Source organism: Psittacula echo (assembly GCF_963264785.1).
Source record: "Psittacula echo genome assembly, chromosome: 2".
NCBI lineage: Eukaryota > Metazoa > Chordata > Aves > Psittaciformes > Psittacidae > Psittacula > Psittacula echo.
Window position 1 is genome coordinate 140,073,385 of NC_137737.1, and position 25,055 is coordinate 140,098,439.

Consider the following 25,055-nt stretch of genomic DNA (forward strand, 5'->3'; position numbering starts at 1 on the left):
CCTGCTGCAGGCCGACAGCCGGTTCCGGCGCCGCGCGAGAACAGCCCGGCCGGCGCATCCGGTCACGTGGGTGTGCGCGGGGGGTGCGAGTTACCGGCAGCGCGGCCCGGTGCGCGGAGGCAGGATGAGGGTTAAGGTGCTGAGCCGCAACCCCGACGACTACGTCCGTGAGACGAAGCTGGACCTGCAGCGCGGTGAGCGGCGCGGCTCGCGGAGCGGGGCTCGGCCAGGCCCGGCCTACTCGTCTGCCGCCCAACCGGCATGGCCTGGGGAAAGAGGGAAGGCTCTCAGGCGTCCGCCGGCCCCACCTTGCCGCTGAGCTGCCCCCGGGAGGGGGTGCCAGACAGCTGCCAGCCCCTGGGGGGGTGCGGGCTCCCCTCACTGCAGCCGCTGCCGGGCTCGACCGGTCGGCGGAGGAGGCGGTGACGGTGGCCGTGCGCATGCGCGAGGGGCCGTGGAGCGGTGGCGGGGAGCTGGGGCGCGCGGTGGGGTGCTGGGTGCATGCGGTGGTGCTGTGCCGCGGGGCCTGGCTGAGATCCTGGGGTGCTAGAGCTCGTCCTGGAAATGCCGACAGCGCGGGGTGCAGGGTCGGGGGAAGTGGGGTGGGTAGTCACGGCTCCGGCACGCTGAGGTTGCTCTTAGTGTTACCGAGACCACGCTTAGCAGTCTTGTCCACTTATTGCTGTTTCTTTCCTGGTGCATCTCGTCCTGCTTCTTGTGTGTCCCTCGTTAAACCTGGCAAAAATCGTGTAGGTTTTATACTTGTTGTAGATGCAGCAGCTGTAGCTTGGTAGTTGAGTTTATAGAATTATAGAATAGTTTGGGCTGGAAGGCACCTTAAAGCTCATCCAGTTCCAACCTCCCTACCACGGGTAGGGACACCTTCCACTAGATCAGATTGCTCAAAAAACTGTCCAACCTGGCCTTGAACACTGACAGGAATGAGGCAGCCACAACTTCCTTGGGCAACCTGTTCCAGTGCTTCACCACTCTCACAGTGAAGAATTTTTTCCTTATATCTAACCTATTTCTTCCCTTAAGTGTGAACCCATTGCCCTTTTTGCAATTGCTACAGTCCCTGCTGAAGAGTCCCTCTTTGGCATCTTCCAGATACTGGAAGGCTGCTATGAGGTCTCTATGCAGCCTTCTCTTCTCCAGGCTGAACAGATGAGGTGAGTGAGGACTTCCCACACTGTCCTGCTCATCCTCCACAGATCTTATCCTGTGCAGTTGTGGCAGTTTGACCTGTGTAATATGATAGAAATGAAGTTTAGCTTCTGCCTGGTGACGGAGTTTGTGAAATGGCCCTTTGTCAGAAGGAGCAGAACTAAAACTCTGGGCATATTTAATGCACTAAATCAAACTGTTTTGAGTAGGATAATAGACCTGTGTTATTTTAAATTGCCTGTGCTTCATTATTGGATTGAATTAGAGGTAGGTGCAAAGCAGCATCTCAACTAATTTCTTCTAGTTATTTAATTGTGGTTATATATTTATAATATGGAAAAGTATTATTGAAGTTACCCACTGGGACGGTAGCTGAATATATTGTAATTTTCCAAGTGAGATTTGTGTGTAAGCTGTTAAATTTTTTGTCATGTTACAGAGTGATACCCAACTCTTTTGTCAGAGATTTTAGAGGTTCTGATATGCATCAAACAGTCTTTGGAAACTGGTAGACTCAACTAAGCATCAATTCTTAATGAGCAATCTGTTGTCAGTTGCTCTGCTGATTTTTCAGTCTTTTTGCATGAAACAGAATGAAAGAGACAAAACCCAGAAGTAGTGTCAAAATGTGCTGTCATTATTTATTATAAGGTGCAGTGCAGGCAGATGCAGAGAGACCTTTGCTCGAAGCTTGTGTGATCTAAACACTCCTGCCTGGGAAACCAGATAGCATTAGCAGAGGATCAAGCTCATGAAACTAATGACCCTCATTTCAGAGCCAGGGCTGGCTTGCAGGTGATTGAACATGAAGACCACTAGGGTGCTTCTCTTTGTGTGTCTCCATGTAGTTGTGTCCTTCTAGTGTACTGTGTATGTTAGAGTTTAGCAATAGGAGGTTGGTATTGTGGGGTTCATTTATTTTGCCTTGTGCCTGGATGTTCTTGGTTGTCTTTTTTTTTTTTTTTTTTTAATAATAGTTGCAAGATATCTGCAGCTTCCAATTTGTTGTGTACGTTCATATCTTCCCTTGCAAAGGACATCAAAAAGTTTCAGGCTTCATTAACTTAGAGCTTGTTAAGTGGTCATACTAATGATCCCATAGACCAGTTTCAAAATGGTAGGAACAGCAATAATCTCAGTGTGACAGAAAATTCTCTATGGCAGGAAAATTGAAGAGGACTCCTGAATTCAGCTTACCTTGAATTACACTACATACCATGGGTTTCTAATGTGTGTGTTAACTCTTATTGCAGTTCCAAGAAACTATGATCCTGCATTGCACCCTTTTGAGGTTCCACGAGAGTACATAAGAGCTCTGAATGCAACAAAGCTAGAACGTGTGTTTGCAAAACCCTTTCTTGGCTCACTTGATGGCCACAGAGATGGAGTTAACTGCATGGCCAAACATCCAAAGAGTTTGTCTACAGTGCTGTCTGGAGCTTGTGATGGAGAGGTAAGCTGCAGTTACAAACAACGGCAAGCAAGGTACCTTTCCTTGGTTTTTTTTTCTCCTTTTTGTGCCTTTGTTGAATTTTGTTGTTTTCAAATGCCACATGCTTACTTTTCGCATCTTTGTTCGGCAGGATACCGTATCTTATCTCAGAAAGTGCAGCTTACCTGGTTTGGGGGAGTGTTTCTCAAACTGTAGGTTGTAATCTGCTAACGTACAAAGACAGCAGCTTTCAGTTGTTCACCTGTGAGCAGAGGGTGTGACGCTCACCGCCTCAGGATGGAGCAGTGTATGTCAATATTTACAGTCTGTAGTGACTGCTTTTTGCTGCCCAGGTGATGCTCTTTCCCGTGGAGAAGTTAAACTGCTGTGGATTAAGAAGATTATATGAAGTCAGATGAGCTAAGGGAAAGGGGCACACAACCAAAAATTTTCTGGAATAATAATTTATCATATTGTCTAGAAAATGCTAACTCTGTGTTTGTTTGATTATTTTACATAAATGTTACAAATAGCAAGCAAGGGCACTTCAGATGGAGTCAGTTGCAGAAAGAAATTGCCTGTCTTCTGTCTTCTCTGTTGTCTCTCACACTTCTGTTGTTCATTTCATAGTACTTGTGTATTTTAAAGGTGTCTTCTGGGTAGCTGGTTGCTTTGTGCTTTTTATAGAAGGTGTGTATGTCATGCAGGAGTGTAAGGGAGATTAATCTTTTCAGAGAAGAGGGGAATAAGTTTATGTAAAATGTTGGCCAGATTTCTTATCCACTGATAAGAGTGAGTAAGGTACTTGGTAGTATAAATACATACAAATAGAAAAACTGTCCTCCATTTCTTCTTATTTTTTAAATAGGCCCAAATGCTTTAAAACAGAAACCTCTGTGGGAGGTGGGCATCTGTATAAAAGGTAGCACAGCTACTAAACTGAAAACACTCTGTTAGTTGCAAAGGCTATTTCCTTGTGCCCTTCTCCTTCTTTGCTAAAATTATGTCTGCTATTTTTTAGTAAGAAATTTAAAAATATGAAAGTGTGGAGCTTTGGAGGGGATAAGAAGGAAAGAGCCGCACTTGTAAATTTTTATTTTTTTTCAAGAAGGGAATAATTAAGTAGTTTTAACACTGTAAAATCAGGCTGGTGTCCAAGCCAGCCATGCCATTTCATGACAACATGTGTGATCTCTTGTACTTGAATTGTGAATTGCAGCTGTGGGCTGCAGAAAACCTAAGTAACAACAGAATATTCTTCTGTTTTTAACAGGTTAAAATTTGGAACCTGACCAAACGACAGTGTATTCGTACTATACAAGCCCATGAAGGCTTTGTTCGAGGCATATGTGCTCGTTTCTGTGGTACATCATTCTTTACTGTAAGTATAATGTGTCTCCTTTGTACAGGGTGGCAGTACAGACTGCCTGTTCACCATCTGGTTTCCAGTGAGCAACTTACTCTCTGCCATACAATATTTAAATACTGTATGAATACGTTTATTAAATTTGTCTGAGAACCTGACAGTTTCATTTTTCATGAAATTTTTGTTGATGTGGTGATATGGGTCTTATTCAAGACTATGGAAGGGATAAATACCAGAAAATTGCTAATGGATGGTCATATAATTAAATCTTGAGTAAAATAGTTGTCATTAAAGTAGAACATAGATTATGTTCATTGAAAGACGTAAAAAAGTAACCATTTACGTATACTATGATTAAAGATAAGCTGATTAAGTCAAGATAGTCCCAGGTTAATTAAACTTTATTAACTTATATCAATGACGCCTGATTCACTTGCATCTGAAACATCTGGAAATAGTATGTCTTCCTGTTTGCATTAAAAGCAATTACAAGATGATACAATCAAAGGACTTGCTTTTGAAGACTAGAGTGTCCTGAGGTTTTGCTTCTTTTGAGCTGGGCGTAGAAGAGCTATATTCACTACTATATATTTATCTTTTCTGAAGTATATATCAGATCATGAGGACAGAAGTTAGGATGTAAGGGAAGTTTCAGCAAAAAATTCTAAGTGACTCCAAATTAGAATTCCCTTTTGACAATCCTTCTGCTTGAAAATTGAGAGGGAAAGAAGGAACAATAGTAGTGCTGTCAGGAAAGGAAGTTAAACTTGTACAACTAACATTTTTACTTGTCGAGTTTGCCTAATCCAGGTCACTGCACAGCCATGCAAAAACTTAGCATAGGGCAAAAACTTGGCATAGTGCAAGACATAGCATGGCATTAGGAATAGGCAACTGGAGCAACTGAGGTGGAGACTGCCTTTTAAGTGTTTACATGCTCATCAAAATGACATCCAGAAGATAATTTGCAGTTTAAGGTGCCATTTGATTAAAAATGACATAATGTATCCTGAAAAAATAGTCATCGTTCCAGCTCAGCTTTTTCTGTTCAACATCTCTTTTGGAAACTGGAAAGCATTTGTGGATTGAGGTAAAGACAGTTGAATAGGTGAGGGAAATCTAGTGGTGGGGGCGACAGTGAAATAAGTCACCTCCTTTGACAAGCAGACAGTCTCTGAGCAGCAGCCGCCACTTTGAAAGCCAGCCCCTGCCTCCCTTTCTTCTTCCACTATCCCAGTTTTTATTGCTGAGCATGATGTTCATGGTCTGAAATACTCCTTTGGCTGCTTTAGGTTAGCTGTCGTGTCTGCTTGCCCTCCCAGTCTGTTGCCCACACCTAACCTATTTCTTGAATGAGGAGGCAGGGATAATGACTGACAGACTGAGAGAAGGAAATGCCTTGACACCCTGCAAGTAGTGTTCAGCAGTAGCCATGATTAGTGTTATATCAGCACTGTTTTAGCCACAGATCCAAAACACAGAGCCGTATGGGCTGCTAGGAAGAATGTTAACCCCATTTCAGCCAGCCGACATACATGTGCCTTCTCAGTTTCTAGGAAAGTAGTGTAACAAGGACTAATCTTCAACTTGGAGGTATAAAAGGGAACAGTGAATGGGCAAGAGAGAATGCTTCTGTGTATACCATAGATCGTCTTTTGAAAGACTGCCTGTACTTAATTGCAAAATACATCTTATAAAATAAACAGAATATATTTATGTAAAAATGTACATGCTTTCTGCAATATTTCCAGGTTGGCGATGACAGAACAGTGAAGCAGTGGAAAATGGAGAGCCCAGAATATGGAGAAGAAGAGCCTATTCATACAATTCTTGGAAAGGTAGTAAACTGAAATTCTGATTATATTCCCTCCCCCTCATCTCTTCTTTTGAATTGTTTGAACCAATTCTTACGTAGCTTTTTGAGGAGAGAGAAACAGTTTGGTATCACCTGTTATCATAATGAGTTGTAAGGTGATGGCATGAAATTTTATAATGGCACTTTCAAAGTTTCTATTACATTTATTTTACATATAAGCAGAAAAAGTATCTCAAATGCCATCAGAGAGTGCTTAGATCAGTCTGTACTAGCCATCCATTTCATGTGAATTGGTCAGATCTTCCTGAATCTCCTTCTCTTCAGACCTGTTGTCAGTGCTTAGTCTGCATTACATAGGTTTGTTTTCATGGCAATACCTTGCAGCCATTTGATACAAAATTTTAACTTTATATATTTCTTTTTGACAAAAGCAGATTAAAAATATGTACTTCAGCACTCTTTATTATACGCTTATTTTAGGAATATTAACTACTTGTTGTAAATAGTTTGAAACTCTTCAATTATTGTAACATCTGTGGAATCTGTTCAGATCCCATTGAAAGTTTATAGTACCCTTAAAATTTCCATTTGCTTTAAAGTCAACCAGGTCTTTGTAAATGGGCTTCTAATGCTGACTGCATTTAAATTAACAAGAATTGCATGTATGCATATTGAGTACAAAGAAAGCTAATCTTTTGTGCTAGAGTATATCTGATAGCAGCGGTGACTTGGTTTTCAGCAATATAAATGAATAAAACCAGGCAGACTTGATGTGATGATTTGATCTTTTTTGTAAAAGAACATGCTTGCATATGTAAGTATACAATTACTTTTGTAAATAGTTTGGTTTTGGTTTTTTTTTTTTTCTTTTAAAGACAGTGTATACAGGAATTGATCACCACTGGAAGGAAGCTGTTTTTGCCACCTGTGGCCAGCAAGTGGACATTTGGGATGAACAAAGGACAAGTCCCATGTGCTCTCTGACATGGGGTTTTGATAGCATAAGCAGTGTAAAATTCAATCCCATTGAGGTAATGTTTCTGTTATATATTGGAAATGAGTATTTTTCTTCATCACTGTAAGATCTAAACTCTGTTACACCATCTTTGACTGCCTTTTCCAAATTTAGATTTTTATATATCTTTTAATGTAATATTTAGGGGGGTGTATACATATTTTTTTATGGCTATATTGTTTTGGAATGTAGTAACATGTAGTTTCATCTTTTTATCTTTTGTCTCTGTTAGTGGAAGAGAGGAGGAAGAAAAGTAGAGTGGTCTCCATTTTGCCCACAGCAGTACAGACCCCATACCTTGTAGCGGTTGTGTTGCTGTGGAGCTCTCATCCTTCTCTATGGCAGAACCATTGCATTTGATTTACTACAGTAGTTCCTATGTATCTCTTTGCTGGGCTGTGTTCATAGATGAAGTGTTTATGAGGAAATTGCTTGTAATTTTGAAGTAGAGAGGACTGGGTAGATTCTGAATCTTACAGGGGCAGCTGTTTAAACTGTGCTGAATAATTAGGTGCACAGAAAGAATTCTATTTCCTTGACTGAAAAAGGAACTATTTCACTACCAGCTTTGTGGAACTGCTTAGGTATCTAGTGTGAGCTGTTACCCATGTTTTATACGTGTTTAGAAGACCATACACACTGGTTTTGTTTGCTTGCTTTTTAGGCGTACCTTTTGGGGAGCTGTGCTTCTGACAGAAATATTGTGCTATATGATATGAGAAAATCGACTCCATTAAAGAAGGTAATCTTTTTAGCAGAAGCTGATGGCACTAGTAAGCATACTGAATATGAAAGTAGTCTGTAACTGTTGGTGGTTTAGTGGTGGTCTTGGCAGTCCTGGAGTAATGGTTGGACTTGATGGTCTTAAAGGTGTTTTTCAACCTAGTTGATTCTATGGCGATAGAGAAAGGCAAGCTCTGAACTGTGAGTTCTCTGAGTTTTCATTGTCTAATATTGAGTCTTTTAACTGAGTTGCTGGGATTTAAACCAAACGGAGTTAGGGCCTTTTTCTGCATTCAAATGGGCTGTCAGACTCACTGTTGTAATTCTTGATAAAGTGTCTGACCTGACAGAAGTTTCACAAGAAGAACTTTATGTTCCTGTATTGCATTCTGTCTGTGATTTCGCCCCCCCACCTTGCCAGAAGGAAACAAAGTAACTTTTAAGGAATTTCCACCACTGGAGAATCTTACTCTGCTTTTGAACAGGTGTTCTGCTTTTACATGGAGATAAGCCCTCCCTATGCTCACAGTAAAAACATTCAGAAACCCTTTGCAGTGGAATCAAAATTGTATTTATGTGTGAAATTTACCAATGACATGAAGATTCTTCTTTAAGAGAAAGTATGTCTTTATTTAAAACAAGAAGTCAGTAATTCATATTAACCTTGATCAAGTTCAGTAGTTAGGAAACCCAGAACTATCTTTAACAATTTTCTTCTTGAAAAACAGTATTCTAGTTTGTGAATATACACTCAATATCCTACTAATATGTTATGTACTGTTGACAGTGACACTGATCTGACCCCAGAACACTATAATATACTTTAAATTGCTAGCACAGTGATAATGGTGAGCAGATTACAACATGGTAGCTTCTACATCATTGCATGGCACTTGAACAAGGAATGGCAACTCTCCTGGAGAATTCATGAACTGCAGTTTCAAAGATAATGAAATGATAGTAGTAAGTGGAGGATATCACAATGTTGCAGTAGCTTGGCAAGTGCTGGTTTGCACTGTCAATTAATGACTATCTCTTGAGATAACAATTTAATTAGGTGTGTTTATAAATTACTTACCTAAAGGTTCCTATAAATATGATAGAAAAGTGAAATTTTTTAGAAGTTCCATTTTACGTGTTGACCACTTTTAAAATTACTTACAGAGAATTTAGTAGTAGCCAAGTGAGCATATTATGAGGGACAGGAAGTTCTTGAGTTCTAATTCTAACATGAAAAGAAAATACTCTGTCATGTCACTATTCTTCTGCTGCAATTCTGTAAAGTAGTTGTCTCCAGTGGTATAAGAAGTTTTGAACTATAGCAAGTATTTTACTGCCTGTAACAAGGTAGCAATGTGTAAATACCTTTCAGGTTATCTTGAACATGAGGACAAATACACTGTGTTGGAACCCTATGGAAGCTTTCATTTTTACTGCAGCAAATGAAGATTACAAGTAAGTGTGACACTGATAATCCTGATCATGTTGTTTTTAGTCTGTATCTTGATGATTTATCATCATGCTAAAATAAATATTTAAAAAATCTTTAAAATTTGGATCACTTAAGTAATAATCTGGAGAATTACAGCCTCACTTATGTAAAGAAATAAAAAAAGAGTTGATATTAGACTGCTTCTTTCTCTGTATTTCAGTATCTGGGGAGAAAAAAGCAGCTGAACCAGTGCAAGTATAACTTGCAATGAGACCTGGAAAATAAGTACTGTTGGACCAGTCTGAGGCAATATAAGTGTTTATTTTCTTGACAGCTCTTGTAAAGCTTGATATATTGTACTGATCAGCTATTTTGATGAGAACATTTCTTAAAAAAAAAAAAAAAATAAAAAAACCAACCCCAAACTGACAACCAAACCTTTGTGAGCCAGTTCCAGAGTCTGCAATACATACCCTTTCAATGTCTCACAGCAGTTTTTTACTTTTGAGCAACACTATTCATGTGAACAGCTAATCTGATACTGAAAATGCTGTTGGTGTATTTATTTTAAAGCTTATATACTTTCGATATGCGCTTTCTTGAATCACCTGTGATGGTGCATATGGATCACGTGTCTGCTGTTCTTGATGTGGATTATTCACCCACTGGGAAGGAATTTGTCTCTGCCAGCTTTGATAAGTCTATCCGCATTTTTCCTGTAGACAAAGGTCACAGCAGGTGAGTGATTTTACACCTTTCTCTCTTGTGTTATTCATTCCAGTAACCTTCTTCCCTAGTCCTCAAAATTCTTAATTTGTACATTAACATCTTCTTTGGAGCATTCATTTCCTGTGAATATTGAAATATTACTCTGTATATAATTTGTGATTGATGGGTCATGTAGTTGACAGATAATTGTGGAGTATCACAGTATCACAGTATGTTAGAGATTGGAAGGGACCTCAAAAGATCATCTAGTCCAATCCCCCTGCCAGAGCAGGAATACCTAGATAAGGTTACACAGGAATGTGTCCAGGCGGGTTTTGAATGTCTCCAGAGAAGGAGACTCCACAACCCCCCTGGGCAGCCTGTTCCAGTGTTCTGTCACCCTCACTGAGAAGAAGTTTCTTCTCAAGTTTAAGTGGAACCTCTTGTGTTCCAGTTTGTACCCATTACCCCTTGTCCTATCATTGTTTGCCATTGAGAAGAGCCTGGCTCCATCCTCATGACACTCCCCCTTTATATATTTATATACACTAATAAGGTCCCCCCGCAGTCTCCTCTTCTCCAAACTATAGAGACCCAGCTCCCTCAGCCTTTCCTCATAAGGGAGATTCTCCACTCCCTTAATCATCTTTGTCGCCCTGCGCTGGACTCTCTCCAGCAAGTCCCTGTCCTTCTTGAACTGAGGGGCCCAGAACTGGACACAATATTTCAGGTGCGGTCTCACCAGGGCAGAGTAGAGGGGAAGGAGGACCTCTCTCGACCTACTGACCACCCCCCTTCTAATACACCCCAGGATGCCATTGGCCTTCTTGGCCACAAGGGCACAGTGTTGGCTCATGGTCATCCTGCCATCCACTAGGACCCCCAGGTCCCTCTCCCCTACACTACTCTCTAACAGGTCGTTCCCCAACCTATACTGGAACCTGGGGTTGTTCCTGCCCAGATGCAGGACTCTACACTTTCCCTTGTTATATTTCATCAAGTTTCTCCCTGCCCATCTCTCCAGCCTGTCCAGGTCTCGCTGGATGGCAGCACAGCCTTCTGGCGTGTCAGCCACTCCTCCCAGCTTAGTGTCATCAGCAAACTTGCTGACAGTACACTCAATTCCCTCATCTAAATCATTGATGAATATATTAAATAATACTGGTCCCAATACTGACCCTTGAGGCACTCCACTAGATACAGGCCTCCAACTGGACTCTGCCCCATAGACTACAACTCTCTGGCTTCTGTCCTTCAGCCAGTTCGCAGTCCACCTCACTACCTGATCATCCAGACCACACTTCCTCAATTTAGTTATGAGGATGCTGTGGGAGACTGTGTCAAATGCTTTGCTGAAGTCAAGGTAGACCACATCCACCGCTCTGCCATCATCCATCCACAATGTTATTTCCTCATAAAAGGCTAGGAGGTTGGTCAAGCATGACTTCCCCTTGGTAAAGCCATGTTGACTGCCCCTCATAACCCTCTTATCCTTGACATGCCTTAAGATGGCATCAAGGGTAAGGTGTTCCATCACTTTCCCAGGGATGGAGGTGAGGCTGACCGGTCTATAGTTACCCGGGTCCTCCTTCTTGCCCTTTTTGAAGACTGGAGTGACATTTGCTTTCCTCCAGTCCTCAGGCACCTCTCCCGTTTCCCAAGACTTGGTAAAGATGATGGAGAGTGGTCTAGCAATGACTTCTGCCAGTTCCCTCAGCACCCGCGGGTGCATCCCATCTGGACCCATGGATTTATGGATGTCCAGATTGCTCAACTGGTCCCTAACCCATTCCTCATGGACTAAGGCAAACCGCTCCATTGACCTGACTTCATCTGAGGTCTCAGGAGTACAGGGCTCTTCAGGACTGCCTCCGGCAGAGTAGACTGAGACAAAGAAGGCATTCAATAACTCTGCCATCTCTGTATCTTCTGTCACCAGGGCACCCATCCCGTTCATCAGTGGGCCAACCTTGCCTCTGGTGTTAGTTTTATCAGCCATGTATTTGAAAAAGCTCTTTCTGTTGTCCTTGACCCCTCTCGCCAGATTTAATTCTAAGGAGGCCTTAGCCATCCTAGCTGCCTTCCTACATCCTCTAGCAGCAGCCTTCTATTCCTCCCGAGTGGCCAGCCCCTCCTTCCATGACCTATAAACTCTCCTCTTCCACTTGAGCATACCCAGCAGTTCCTTATTTAGCCACGCAGGTCTCCTGGCCCTCTTCCTTGACTTCCTATGTGTCGGGATACTCTGATCTTGAGCTCGGAATAAGCAATTCTTGAATGTCAACCAACTATCTTGGGCCCCTTTACCTTCAAGCAGCCTTGCCCATGGGATTTCCCCTAGCAATTGCTTGAAAAGGCCAAAGTTTGCCCTGCTAAAGTCCAGGGTTGCAATTCCGCTTGCTATTGTACTGGTCCTACCACACAAGATCCTGAATTCCACCATCTCGTGGTTGCTGCAACCAAGGCAGCCCTCAACCTTTACTGCTTCGACCAGACCCTCCTTGTTAGTGAGGATGAGATCCAGCAGCGCTCCTCTCCTGGTTGGCTCATCCACCATTTGCATGAGGAAGTTATCATCCATACACTGGAGGAACCTCCTGGACTGTGGCTGGGTTGCTGAGTAGTCCTTCCAGCAAACATCAGGGAAGTTAAAATCCCCCACGACGACCACGGCCTGTGACTGTGAGGCCGCTCTCAGCTGCCTGTAGAAGGCCTCGTCAACTTCCTCACCCTGATCTGGTGGCCTGTAACAGACACCCACAACAGTATCGCCCCTGCCAGCCTGCCCGCCCCTTAATTCTCACCCACAGACTCTCAACTCGCTCGTCCCCTGTCCCTGGACAGAACTCTGTACATTGTAGCTGCTCTCGCACATAAAGAGCAACCCCATCACCCCGCCTGGCTGGCCTGTCTTTCCTGAAAAGGACATAGCCCTCCATGACTATATTCCAGTCATGCGAGCTGTCCCACCACGTCTCTGTAATTGCCACCAGATCATAATCTCCTGACTTAACACAGGTCTGTAACTCCTCCTGCTTATTTCCCATGCTGCACGCATTGGTGTACAGGCATTTCAAGGAGGGAGCTGAGCTCACCGATTTCACCCTAGGATTATAGGAGGCCTCCCAGCCTTCATCAATCCTAGAGTGCTGCCCCACTGGGGCAAGCCCAGTTACAACTTCTACTTAATGGATAGCAGTACTTAGGCAGTTTTGAATTGAAATTACAGAGAGCTACTGTTCGGTGTACTCATTTGTGTTTCACCAAAATGAAGCCCATTTTATTTCCCTCCCTCTGTATCTTTAATGTTTTTAGGTCGCTTTATACGGTATCTGTCACCGCTTGAAGTTTGCAGTGCCATACATCATTCTAGCATTTGGCTTTCTAGGGACTGTCTTCATCCTATATGGATGACTGCTAAAAGTGTTACATGAAAAGCATTGTTGTATGATCCTGAAGACCAGTTTGAGACACTTTTGTGATCTGTTTCAATACACTTATTACCCCTTGTTCATATTTTGTTAACTGGGCTTTGTCACATTGTCATGTGACAATGCTTTGATTACAGTTCACTTTGAATTAGTTTTTCATGTAATATTTCATAAGGCAGTGTATTAAATATTTTGCTGAAGTTCAGATTGGATCTACTGTGTCTTTTTCCCTTTTTTTTCCCCTCCAGTTTGATGAAAATTGAAGCCAGTTATCAGATCTGCCTGGTATCATTTGTTCTTCATAAACCTGCCTTCATTATTCTCTGTTGTCAGTTCTTTCTCTTTTTTTTTTTTTTTCTTCATAACTTTATTTTACTTCTAGTTGCCTTCCTCTCTTCAACTTTGCCCCTTTCCCCCCCGCCCCAAGTTGCTGCTAAGTCAAGTTTATGTGGTTTGAGGGGTGGTAATGTTGAAATACTGATTTAGGGGAGAAGTATATTTTTATTGTAATTATGTATGCATTATTCAACGTAGCTGTGTACTCCTATACTGCATTAAAGATTGAGAGGGGCTGTTTATGTTTTCCTTTATGTCTCATCTACAGGTAGCTTTCATTCTTCCTGTCTTGCAATAGTATTTTAAGTGTAATTAGGTATTGCAGGTTTTTTGTGTGTTTGGTTTGTACTATGGGTAGCAGCTTCCATGTTCTACATATTTTCCTTTCTGTGGAATAGTAATGTTCACTGAAGTGATGATCTGCAACGTTAAAGCACATCATTGAGGGGAAGTTTGCAGACCCCATAATGCCACAGCAGAACGCCTTATTCTACATTATAGCAGATTGCTGCCAAGGCCTGTGGAAGGAATTTTCTTCTTTGTCCACACTTTTCCCCCTTCTCTGTGTGATGGCCATAAATCTAGTGAGCAAAAGCCTTAGATATGAAGAACTGAGCCTTGTGTAAGCTGACTAGGGTTTCTGGGACGCTTAAAATTCTTTAGAAGCTGGGCTTTTTCATAATTGCAAAGTTGAAATTAATCCCATGGAATAGAGAAAAGTCTGTGAATGTAAGATCTGATCATAAAGAGATCATAAGATCTTATCATAGGGGGTCCTTTATCAGTCTAACCATCACACTTTATTTGAATCTCTCTAGATAGATTTAAAATCAGCAGTGTTTTAAAAAATTCAGATTTTTTTAAAAACTAAAAACAAAGTAAAAAATTACTGTTGCCTTCACCAGAATGTCTTCTGCTATTTGAAAGGAAATGTTGGTGAGAAAAGTGATCACTTGAAAATGTGTCTCTGCTTTAGAGAGGTGTATCATACAAAACGAATGCAGCATGTCATCACGGTAAAATGGACTTCAGATAACAAATACATTCTGTGTGGCTCAGATGAGATGAATATTCGTCTGTGGAAAGCTAATGCTTCGGAAAAACTGGGAGTGGTAAGAGTTGCATTTTTCTTTTTGTTATAACAAGATAGGATGTTTGTTTTTTATTTTTGTTGTTATTACAACTGGTTAGCCTATTCAAATGTTAAAATCTTTCCAAAGGGAAAATGTAAAACTGTAGTTTGATGTTTGTATTTAATTTGAAAACCGACGTGTAGTGCAGCTCATTGCATTTACTGCAGCTTGCGTAATAAAATTAAATTCCTCATTGCTACATGAGGTCACTTTCATGTGGTCTTGTTTAATGTTAACAGTGGTCATCAGTTCTCAGTAAACTAGACTTTTTATGTGGGTGCTACAGATGAGAATTTATCCCTTTGCACTAGAGAATACTTCTCATTTGTCATACACAAGTAATCCTACTGAAGTTTGGAGTTACTACTTCCAAAAAGTTTGACTGGTACAAGACTGGTTCATGTGCAGTTCATACCGAGATAAACATATGCACTGTAAAAGAGTTCATTTGCATCAATGTGTAACTGAAATTGTGCTTAAACTATATTACTCTCAGACACAAAGTGAGCAAAGTAGCGTGGAGCTTGAAATCCATTTAATTGAAGTCAGTTTGAAGTGTTCCTAGAAACAGACACCAGTCTAATTAGATACATGTCTTTACAGCTACGCTTGTTCGAATATTTATGTTTATGTTTATGTATAGACAAAGCCAAAATGTTCTATTACAGTTACCACTTGCATATATCCATCTGTACAGTTGTGTTAAAGCACTGAATGACTTTGGAGAATGAATTTGACACTTTGTCCGCTGGAATAATCCCCTTACGTAGCTTTGTATTGTTATGATATTTTGGAGTCGCTTACATTGCTTTTTCTGAGCTCATCAGCATAGCTGTCAAATAATGCTTGAGGAAATTTCTTCTTGATCTTGTGAAACATTGAAGAGGAAAAATAGGGAGCTGTAATTCAAGGAAGAATGTTGTAGGGATGGATCTATTGCATAGTTATGTCTAGGGCTGCTTGTGATTACCTGAAGCTCCATCAGATTATAGTATCTGTATAGGAGGGAAGTGGAGTGGAGCTGGGAGAGGTGACAGGTGAATGGTAGTGGTAGGAGTACTTAGGCCTATGAGGAGGAAAGGAGTAATTCATGGACTGTTGTGTACTGTGCAGCACTGGTTATGGAGTAGTACAGCTAAACCAACATGTATTTTTAGGTCCCAACCATAGGTCTCTCATCTCTGCAATAGAGCTATAGATAAAAAACCCTGACAACTTTGTAGCCTGTACAATATTTGTGGTTACAGGCTACTATTCAAATTTAATTTCTATAATGGAATGATGGAATAACTCTTTTTGTTGAGGATGCTGTCATTTTTTTCTGTTCTGAATTGATTTGTGGAATCCCATGGCAGGGGTGTTGGAACTAGATGATTTGTAAGGTGCCTTCCAACACAAACCATTCTATGATTTTTGCATATGGTGCTTCAGTCAGACATTTATGGGATTGAATATTGATCTAAACTTAATATTGACTTAAACTGATACTTACTTAATAATGAAGAGAATAATTAAACATCCAGGCTGCTATAGCTGTTATTTTTTTTTTTTAAGCACTATGAAATTTTGTTTTTCAGACATTTAGAGAGTAATTGTTGCTAATAGGACTTAAGAGTGGAATCTTTACACCTTATGACATTCTTGGATATACCTTGGAAATGTTGCTTGGATTCAGGCAACTGTGCCAATCCTTGTTCCACCCAACCTGATAGTTCCTGTGATTCTTAATGTCAGAACTATTAACTGCTATTTATCAGGTTCCACTGTTTTTCTTTACCTGCTCCTTCTTTTTTAGGATTGGTGTTCTTCATAGACTTATGCTTGCTCATTTTATAAATGTCCACTTCTTCCCTTGTCTGGGGCTATTTTTTTAACATTTTGAATATTCATGGCTGAACGTTTGGTAATTCTGTCGGAAGTGTCAGAATGTCTTAAATGCTTAGTTGCTTAGTCTGCTGTTTTTCTTTGCTGAGACGATTTGATTGAATGACTCATCCAAAGGTCACTGTATTTCTGTTATAATTCTAGCATCTTGTAATACGTTGTATTTTAAGATGGATATTTTGGGGGTGGGGGTGGATGGAAACCAGTATCCTGACAGAAAAAGAAAAATGGTACTCTAACATTTTTTTCTTTGCTAAGTACTTAAGTCTTACTTGGTTTTAGTATTGCTGGGTTCCAAGGAAGTTATAGTAAATACATACTTAGGTTGTGACTGAGGAACATTTACCCAATTGGAAAGTTGTACTTTCTGAATCATGGCTACCCTAGCTAGCAGTCATCAGTTTTGACATGCATGTTTCTTTTGGTATTTAATGTATTTGGCATTGCACTCATTATTAAAAATCAGTGAAACATTAGAGTAAGAATAAAAGTCTCTGGAGGAGCCAGAGGCATGCTGTGTCTCCACTGACAATTAAGTCTGCATGCGTTTTACAGAGAGGCAGTAGAACCCAAATTTCTCTGTTGGAGGTACTGCAGAAGTTGCTTTAAAATAATTTGCAACATTTATCTATTCTTTAATAGAAGTTGATAAAAACATAAATAATTATTATTACATAGGACTTAAAACGGGTGTTATTTTTAAAGCAGTAAACATCTGGCTCTGTATGTCCAGAAGCAAAAGACTAAATTAAACAAGGTTTTTAGGATACTCCAGACTGTTCAAACCATAAAATACGACATTAAGTATGTTTGAGGCTTTTGTACCGTTGCTCTTGGAGAGGTTTAAGATTTCGGAAAAGAGAAATACTTTGGTTCTTGAAGAAAAGAGGAATACATAGCCTTATCTGAGTGAAAAAGCTGGAAAAGCAGCAGTATAGATTTCAGTTAACAGAGTAGAATTAATATAAATAAAGAGATAGATTGGGTTTTCTGAATTGTAGTGAAAGCAATAAACCATCAGTAAAAATTCAGTAAGCTGTACTGTTCTTCAGTCTATTGACACATAAAAAGATCTATACCTGCTAAGTGTAAATACTTAGTAACATTACTCCTGTAACAGCTGCAAAATTTGGCTCTTACATTTCCAAAGTAGTTAGGAATTAGAACAGAGCACTGGGCAACTGAAGAAGAAAACTTTCTGCTTGGAAATGATTTGTATTATCAGTAAGTGTAAAATAGTGTGAGTGGAGCATAGGTTTGCTACTTTCTTGCAAGATGCAGAAATAACTTCTGAGTAAGGACTGAAAAAGATAGGAGAAAGTGCAGTAATAAGTCTTGGTTTTGATCTAGCAAAGTGCATTAGCAGGAGTGCATCAAAACTGTGTAAGTAATTGTATATCCTTTCAGCCTGTTTCTAGTATCCAGTTCCATTTTGTGAGATAAGGCTGATAACCAGCAGTACCAGATATTGTGTGACATGGCATTCTTTTCATAGTGATTTTGGGTTTGTGATTCAATGCACGTGTAACTTCATCCCTTGAACTATGACTTTGTGCCCTTAACATCTACATTATTTTTCTTTTTTTGTCATCTGTTTAGATATGAAGAAGCCATAAGTTTTTGGTCCAAGGAAATAATGAGAAATAAAGTTTATGTCAATAAATTTAGAAAGGTGCTTTAAACAGAGCAATGGAAAGAATTAAATAAAGACAAGATATGGCGTAGAAAACTGCTGGGATACATTTGCATTTTAAAAATATGTTGTATGTGTGCTCTGTCTGCCCTAACCTAGAAAGGCAACCTGGACAGTATAGATAAACACCCATTTTGTATTCTCATGCTGAATTACAGGAGTCAAATAGTGTGGAGTTTGAAATGCAGCACAGTACAAATACAATCCTCTTTAAAAGAAGAAATTTTTGTTAAAGATAGGTTAAAAGAAGCTCTTCAATCAGGACTCTGGAAAAATGCTTACCTTCCTGCTTAGATGGGAAAAATAACCAGCCTTTAGCATCAGGAGGGAGGAACGAGACACAGGCATTTTACTTGAGGACACATTCTCCCATTGCTGACAACTTAGTTGCATTTTATAGTTAGTTTTCCCCTTTTTTCATTCTAGATCTTTGCTGTGAAGTACTACTGTGGTAATGGCACAAATCAGCTGTCTTTCTGCTGCATAATGTTTGTTTCCCTCACATAGGAAGGAAGTTGCACACTCAATTTTGGAATGTATGAAAAAAGGGTCATATGTCATCTATGAGCAAGTCTTCCACACATGATGTCATATAAATCCTAATTTATTATATTATAGAGGGTTCTAGTCCCTTTAAACAAAGTCTTTAATCCTGCTAAATCATTCTCTGTTTATGGCATCTTCTCCAGCTCACACCAGAATGGGAAGTAACACTGGTCTCTTCAGCTGTTTACATTGACCTTTATAAAATGACTTGCAAGAGAGAAGCTGTAATTCAGCATGCTATTGCAGTCTGCTTTGTTAGCTATCTGCCATCTCTCATAAATAGACAGAAACTTGTCATTACTGCAGAGTTTTCTCTTACCGTCATGATGAGGGTGTACTTAGCACAGCCTGCTATATAGGGTGTTGGCATTTGGTGGCTGGATGGTAAGTCACCAGCTACGTGGTCTTCTGTGTACCTATACTTTGTATACATTGCACATTAAAAATGAATCAGACTCAAAACGGAGCTACCTTAATCTATACTAATTTTTAAAATAAGTTATCCTGGATATATCTTTAATTTACAGATTCACCTCTTGTCTGTAAAATCATCAAGGTTACATTAAATCAGCAGCAATTTGCTCTTCTTAAATTAAAGGAAAATCATTGCATTTAATTTAAGTAAAAGCTCTTTAATTTGGATTATGTTGGCAGTTTTCTGCAGAGTGGGAACACTTGGGATTTATTGAGAGTGAACCAGCTATTTAGGTTGGCTCACTGTAAGGAATTTCAATGAAGGGCAGAGAGGTGTGTAGTTTCAGTGGGTTAAGATTATAAAATTTATTCACTTGCCATTTGAGAGGTCACAATAAATATAAGTAGAGAGTTTTGTTTTTATTAATAAGAGGGTGTGGAGGAGCAGAGGTTAAGAGCATTACGTATTTCTGATGCCTGAATAAGAATTTTCTGAGCGATGAACAGCTCTGCATCTGGTACCTGGTTTCTTTAGTGTCCCAAAGGAGAAGCTCCTTTGCTGTGTTTTATTAATACTTGCTTTCAGACCATTAATGGTATTTCAGACCAATATTATCTGAGTATGAGACTTATTCTTTCAGAATTCATGAGATATTGTAACAGAAGTTACTTCTATTCCAAAGTGGAGAAGAGATACCAGTTGCTGATTTAAAAAGGGAAAAAAGCATATTTCATAATAATGATAACAATGTAATTTCCAGACTTGTGTGTGTGCAATGGAGTTGTTGATTTTGTCACTGCGTTTTTGTGGGTTTTTTTGGTTGGCTTTTTTTTTTATTATTTGAAACTCAGGTTCTGTTTTCGTGAGAAAGTAAGAAGTTAGTGAAACTGAGTCATTTCCAAAGCTGAATAAATAATAGTTATCTGAAATACTGCTTTGCTTTTAGTACTTCAGATGCAGGCGGTAATGGATTAAATAAAGGGCAAAAGACTTGTGCCACTGCTTGTTTGAAAGTATGAAGTGTTTTTAAGATGTCTGAAATACTGGATTTATAGAGCTTGTTTTGGGCAGGAGGGTAGAAGGAAGAAAATAAGATTATCATCTGTTAATATTTCATATTAACAGATTTTCTGTTTATATGAAAGCTCACTAGTCTGAAATGCAACTGAAATTCTGACAGATCTGAGCAAATCCAAAATACGTAGAGATTGATGCTCATGTGAAGCAGTGCATGCTTTAAACAGAAACACAACACGCACAGATTTTTTTTTTTTTTTTATCCTTTTGATAAATGTGTGTTATGACCAAAGGAAACTGCCTGCTTGTAAAAAACAAATAAATACCCTCTGTAGGTTATCTCTCAGCAAAAGGCATTTCTCACTTTCAGTGTTAATGGTTGCCCAGACATAATTTTAAACATGAATAAAATTAAGTCTTTTGTGGTTATTCTGGCTTACCTGTATTTAATGTGTTTGTAATACTAAGATTTTTAGCTGCATAATGAAAGCTGGAACTCCCTGTGTGCCATATAGTCAAGCTGATACTTGAAATGTAATATGTGCACTGTGCTTTCTAATGGATCAAGGCACTGGGTAAGATTTAGGCCACCTAAAGAGCTGTCTGTAAAGCTGTTCATGAAGACAGTTAATTTATAGCATTTGTACTTATACTGGCTCGTCATTAAAATGCCTGCATCTCTTTGTTTCGCAGCGGAAGTAGATCACTATCAGAGGTTAAGAAAGCAGGCAGAGTGATCAAAGAAGTTTTACTGCCAGCTATTTTTATTCTTTCTCTAAAGCATGTTAAAATCTGGTTTTCAGGGAGCACATTCAGCTGCTTCACTGAAATTTGATAATGTTTTGTGTTTGATCATTGGGGTATTGTTGGAATTGTAGTGTTTTAATACTTACCTACCTTAATTCTGAAATTCCTGTGGTTGCAGCCATTCGCTAGAAGGAAGCCATCCGAGTTAAAAGTTAGAATTTTGGTTTGTAGATAAAAGCATGAGAGTTATAGCCCTGTTCTTTTGTAACATGCTTGTTTGTGGTGTTTTCCCCACAGCTTGCACCACGAGAGAAGGCAGCTATGAATTACAATCAGAAGCTGAAGGAGAAGTTCCAGTATCACCCAAAGATCAGGCGCATTGCTCAACACCGTCACTTGCCTAAAAGTATATTTTGTCAAATCAAGGAGCAGCGTATCATGAGAGAAGCTCGTCGGCGAAAGTATGTCTTCCTCTTCTGGCTTTGTTTTCTCTGTCTTCAGAAAATGCATCACTGCAGTGCTGTAGTGTGCTACGCAGAGCTACAGTGTGTGGGAGGAACAAGTTTGAGCTACTTTTAACATCTGAATAAGCGATCATACAATCATACTGGATTGATTAACCTTTGATTATAAGGAAAATGCAGACAAGTGCCTGTGTCAGTGGGGACTGGCTGCTTCCCAAAAGTATAGTGAAGAAACAGGAGCAAATACCATATTGAAAGGAACTGCAGTGTTCTGTTAAGCATGACATGATGCAACATTGCAAGAATGGGCTGGTTTGGCCTGTGTGGAGGGGTTTTTCTGTTTTGTCTTGCTGCTTTTCTTGGTGGGTTTGGTTGGTGTTTTTAATGCCAGACTCCAGGATAAGTGTTATTAGTCACTTGGATCATTGCCATATTGGAATTTCTAGGAGCAGAAGGTGGCATGCTTTGCTGTAGCCATTGAATTAACAGTAAAATGGAGAAGTGGTGGGTTTTAGTTATCTTCCTCAGCTGAAAGCCTCTACGAACTTGAGTGGCAAAGATTGACATGAAAAACAAGTAAGCTGAGCTCCCAAGAAAAACCTTGATTTGAAACTTCATTAAGTTAGCCAATTTTAAAGTTATGTTTCAAAGGGACAGTCCATCTTCTTACAGGATAAAGTAGGTGGCTTTTAGTAAAAGCAGAGCAGTTCTTAATTTCTTTTTTTTATTATTATTATTATTTTTTTTTCAGTTGTAGGAGATCTCCATTGGTGGCTTAAGGAGGAAGCTGGTATTGGTTAAGTCTTCGTGCTGAACACTGAACTTCTTTTTCTGTTTGTTTGTTTCTAGGGAACTGAATCGTCGTAAGCACAGCAAACCAGGATCTGTGCCACTTGTGTCAGAGAGGAAGAAACATATCGTGGCAGTAGTGAAGTAATTGTTTTCACATGTACAAAATGTCACAGTGAAAGAAAATGTCACTGTTGAATGAATTCACTGTACAAAATTTGATGGACATTGGTAAGACACCATATGACTTCAGAAACGTGGCTTTTCTTCCAAGTATATACATGCTCTGATTGCTCAAGTCATCATCTACCTTGGGTAGTCATAAAAATTGGCCCTGTAATTTTTTTTATTGCCATTTGACTGTCTGCTACTGCTCCAACTCTGGGTATTGCAGTGGAGTTTGTCCCTTTTGATATAAGCAGATAACATGGTAGTTGTTGGAGGGTATCTGTAGTTCCAGGCCTCTTCCTTTGTACCATTGTTATGAAAGAAGAATAAAATGGATTCAGATTTGTCACAGGCAAAACAACTTCATTCCATAGAGTTATAAAATCAGTTGTCCTTATGCTGTGGCTTTGGGTTTGGGGGCTTTGTTTGTTTGTTTTTCTTTGTTTTGTTTTTGTTTCATTTTGTTTGGGTTTGTTTTGTTGGTTTGGTTTTTTTGTTACTGTTTTGTTTTACACAAATCTAATAAAGTAGAGAAGTGACATTAAGGCAATTGACTAGATTTTGATTATTCCAACTGACAAATATACTGCATTATACTTATTACAGTAAGATTTTTTTTTTTCTTTTATCCAGAAAGAATTCAACAGGATTCTCAGACATCTGTAAACATATTTATAGTTTTGTTGTGTTAGGTGACTTGACAAAGCTTCAGACCATTGAAGTTGCTAATGTTAATAACGACATAAGGAATAAATAGCTGAATATAAAAGGTATTTAATACTTCTAAAATCTGGTTGAAAGATGACATAAATTGTATAAAACACAAACTTCTTCAGGTGAGGTTTATTACAAGACTTTATTTTAAGTTTGTATAAGAAAAATAAAAGCTACACATTTCACAACGTACTTGTAGCCCAAAGTTCTTCTACTGTTTGTCTGGGAAGTGCTCTGCTTCTCTTTCAGTGGGATAGGCTTCACTTTTACTGAAGATACTACAATGATCAGAAAATTATGCTGCCATTCAACAAGGCCTGAAGGCTTCTCTTACAGAAATCTGAGATAATGTTGCTTAACATCTTCCATACAAAAGGGTTTTTTTGAGCCTTTGCACTACTCTGCAGTCTGTAACTACGCTCCCCCCAGCCATGATTTACAACTTCAATTATAATAAACTTTGTAGTTTAATGTTTTGTTTTTTCGGTCTGGAAATTGAGCACTTTGAGGACCTGCCTTCCTACAGCATCCTGTTCAGTGTATCTATCTACTGACACTAACATCCATATGTGTTTCTAGGTCTTAATCTTTCATTGTCTCTCCCAGCACTATTTGGGCAAGATTCCTGGATCATCACAGCAAAGTTACAGCTGTTTGGTGATAGGAGGCCATAATGTATCTTTTACTATCTAGATCACTTACCTTATGGGGTGATGCAGGAAGAGAGGCAGATCTGAAGAGCTATAAGTAGGATGACAAGAAGCAGTGGAACAGATCAGGGAATAGACTGATGCTGGCTGTGTGCCTGTTGTACTAATACAGTGCAGTCTGTGCCAAATACAGTTTTATTTCCTTCCGGAAGCACTGAGAAAATTTAGGGAGAATGTGCAGTCCAAAGTATGGTTTGTGACACAGCTGTAGTCAAGTCTTGCACAATTTGCAAAACCAGACTAATCTTCTGGAACATGACTACAATTTTTCAGCTGTGATAGTTTAGCTTGAGTTGATGTAGGTGGTTGTTGGTTTGTTGAGTCATGATAACCTCTGGTGTGAACAAGTCCTGCTACCTGAAATCTATTTGCTTTGGTGCAGAACTCCAAATGCAGCTGGAGAGCTTTCAGTTCTGAAGTTAAGTTTAGGTACAGTGTGGTTTTGGTGTGGATGGAGCTCTGCTGCATGAGCCATATCCAAAGGCTCTCTTTGTGTTCAAAGACCTTTGTGCACTATTGATTCAGATAGACCTGCAGGTAGAGCAGCTGAAAGGATTTGGGTCAGCTAAAAATGTTGCTGTAGAGATTGTAATAACTTGCTGAAAAAGGGAATTTTAAAGTTAGGAGGGTACTTTGAGGCTGTGTATTTGGGTATGAATTCCTTTTTTCCAAATTCAATGGATATAATCTTATACAGAGATCTTAGTCTTTTCATCAAGTGGGGCACCCTCTCAGCATTCCAGGCATAAGTCTCGTTTCCAACAAGTCTTTCCTACTTTAAGAAACATGTTAGTTGTAAAACCAGTGTAGGTCTGGTTGGAAGTCAGTCATTTGGAATTTTGCAGTTGTTGTTCGCAGTCTGTTCTGGGGATCCGTGGCCATGGATTTGCACACTGTTGGGCAAGCTGCTGTTGATTTGTCCCTTTTGGAAACCCTTACAGTTACTCTCTAATGCTTTTTGTGTCCAGCTACCAAAAATACATAATTGCACAATACTCAAAGTAAGGTTTTCAAGCTTACTTATTTAAATAGAGCAGTTACCAAGCTGTAGCTCTGCTTGCCGGAAGTGCTCATATAAGTCTGTGCCCGACCATCACTGAAATGGTTTAGAAATTACATTAAAAGAGCTGGAGCTATTAATTTTTTTAGTTTCTTCTTTTTGGTGGTTTGTTTGGGGTTTTTTTCCCTTGCTGATTTGAGCTGTGTCATCAGGCCTCATCTTACCTCAAAGGAGTTACCTAGATTTATTGAAATCATTATATGCAAAGAGAATACAGATACATGCATTTGCATGTATGCATACCTGAGTGTATGTAGAATAAAATCCTTAGCAGTGTGTAAGATACTGA

General features: G+C 39.6%; 1 protein-coding gene across 1 annotated transcript; it reads left to right on the forward strand.

The window, feature by feature from the left end:
- Positions 1–38: 38 nt before the first annotated feature.
- DCAF13 (DDB1 and CUL4 associated factor 13) lies at positions 39–23,383 on the forward strand. The gene is made up of 11 exons (XM_080639399.1): positions 39–194; positions 2,421–2,620; positions 3,873–3,980; positions 5,717–5,803; positions 6,657–6,812; positions 7,461–7,538; positions 8,892–8,974; positions 9,525–9,689; positions 14,403–14,538; positions 21,159–21,322; positions 22,175–23,383. Exons 1-11 carry the CDS (start codon positions 125–127, stop codon positions 22,260–22,262), a joined length of 1,335 nt encoding a protein of 444 aa, XP_080495525.1. The 5' UTR covers positions 39–124; the 3' UTR covers positions 22,263–23,383.
- The last annotated feature ends 1,672 nt before the right edge of the window (positions 23,384–25,055 follow it).

Excerpts from the sequence above, each read along its gene's own strand:
- DCAF13 (XM_080639399.1), top strand. The coding sequence starts at position 125 with ATGAGGGTTAAGGTGCTGAGCCGCAACCCCGACGACTACGTCCGTGAG. Across the intron at positions 195-2,420 it reads GAAGCTGGACCTGCAGCGCG|TTCCAAGAAACTATGATCCT; the intron begins GTGAGCGGCGCG and ends CTCTTATTGCAG. Across the intron at positions 5,804-6,656 it reads TTCATACAATTCTTGGAAAG|ACAGTGTATACAGGAATTGA; the intron begins GTAGTAAACTGA and ends TTTCTTTTAAAG.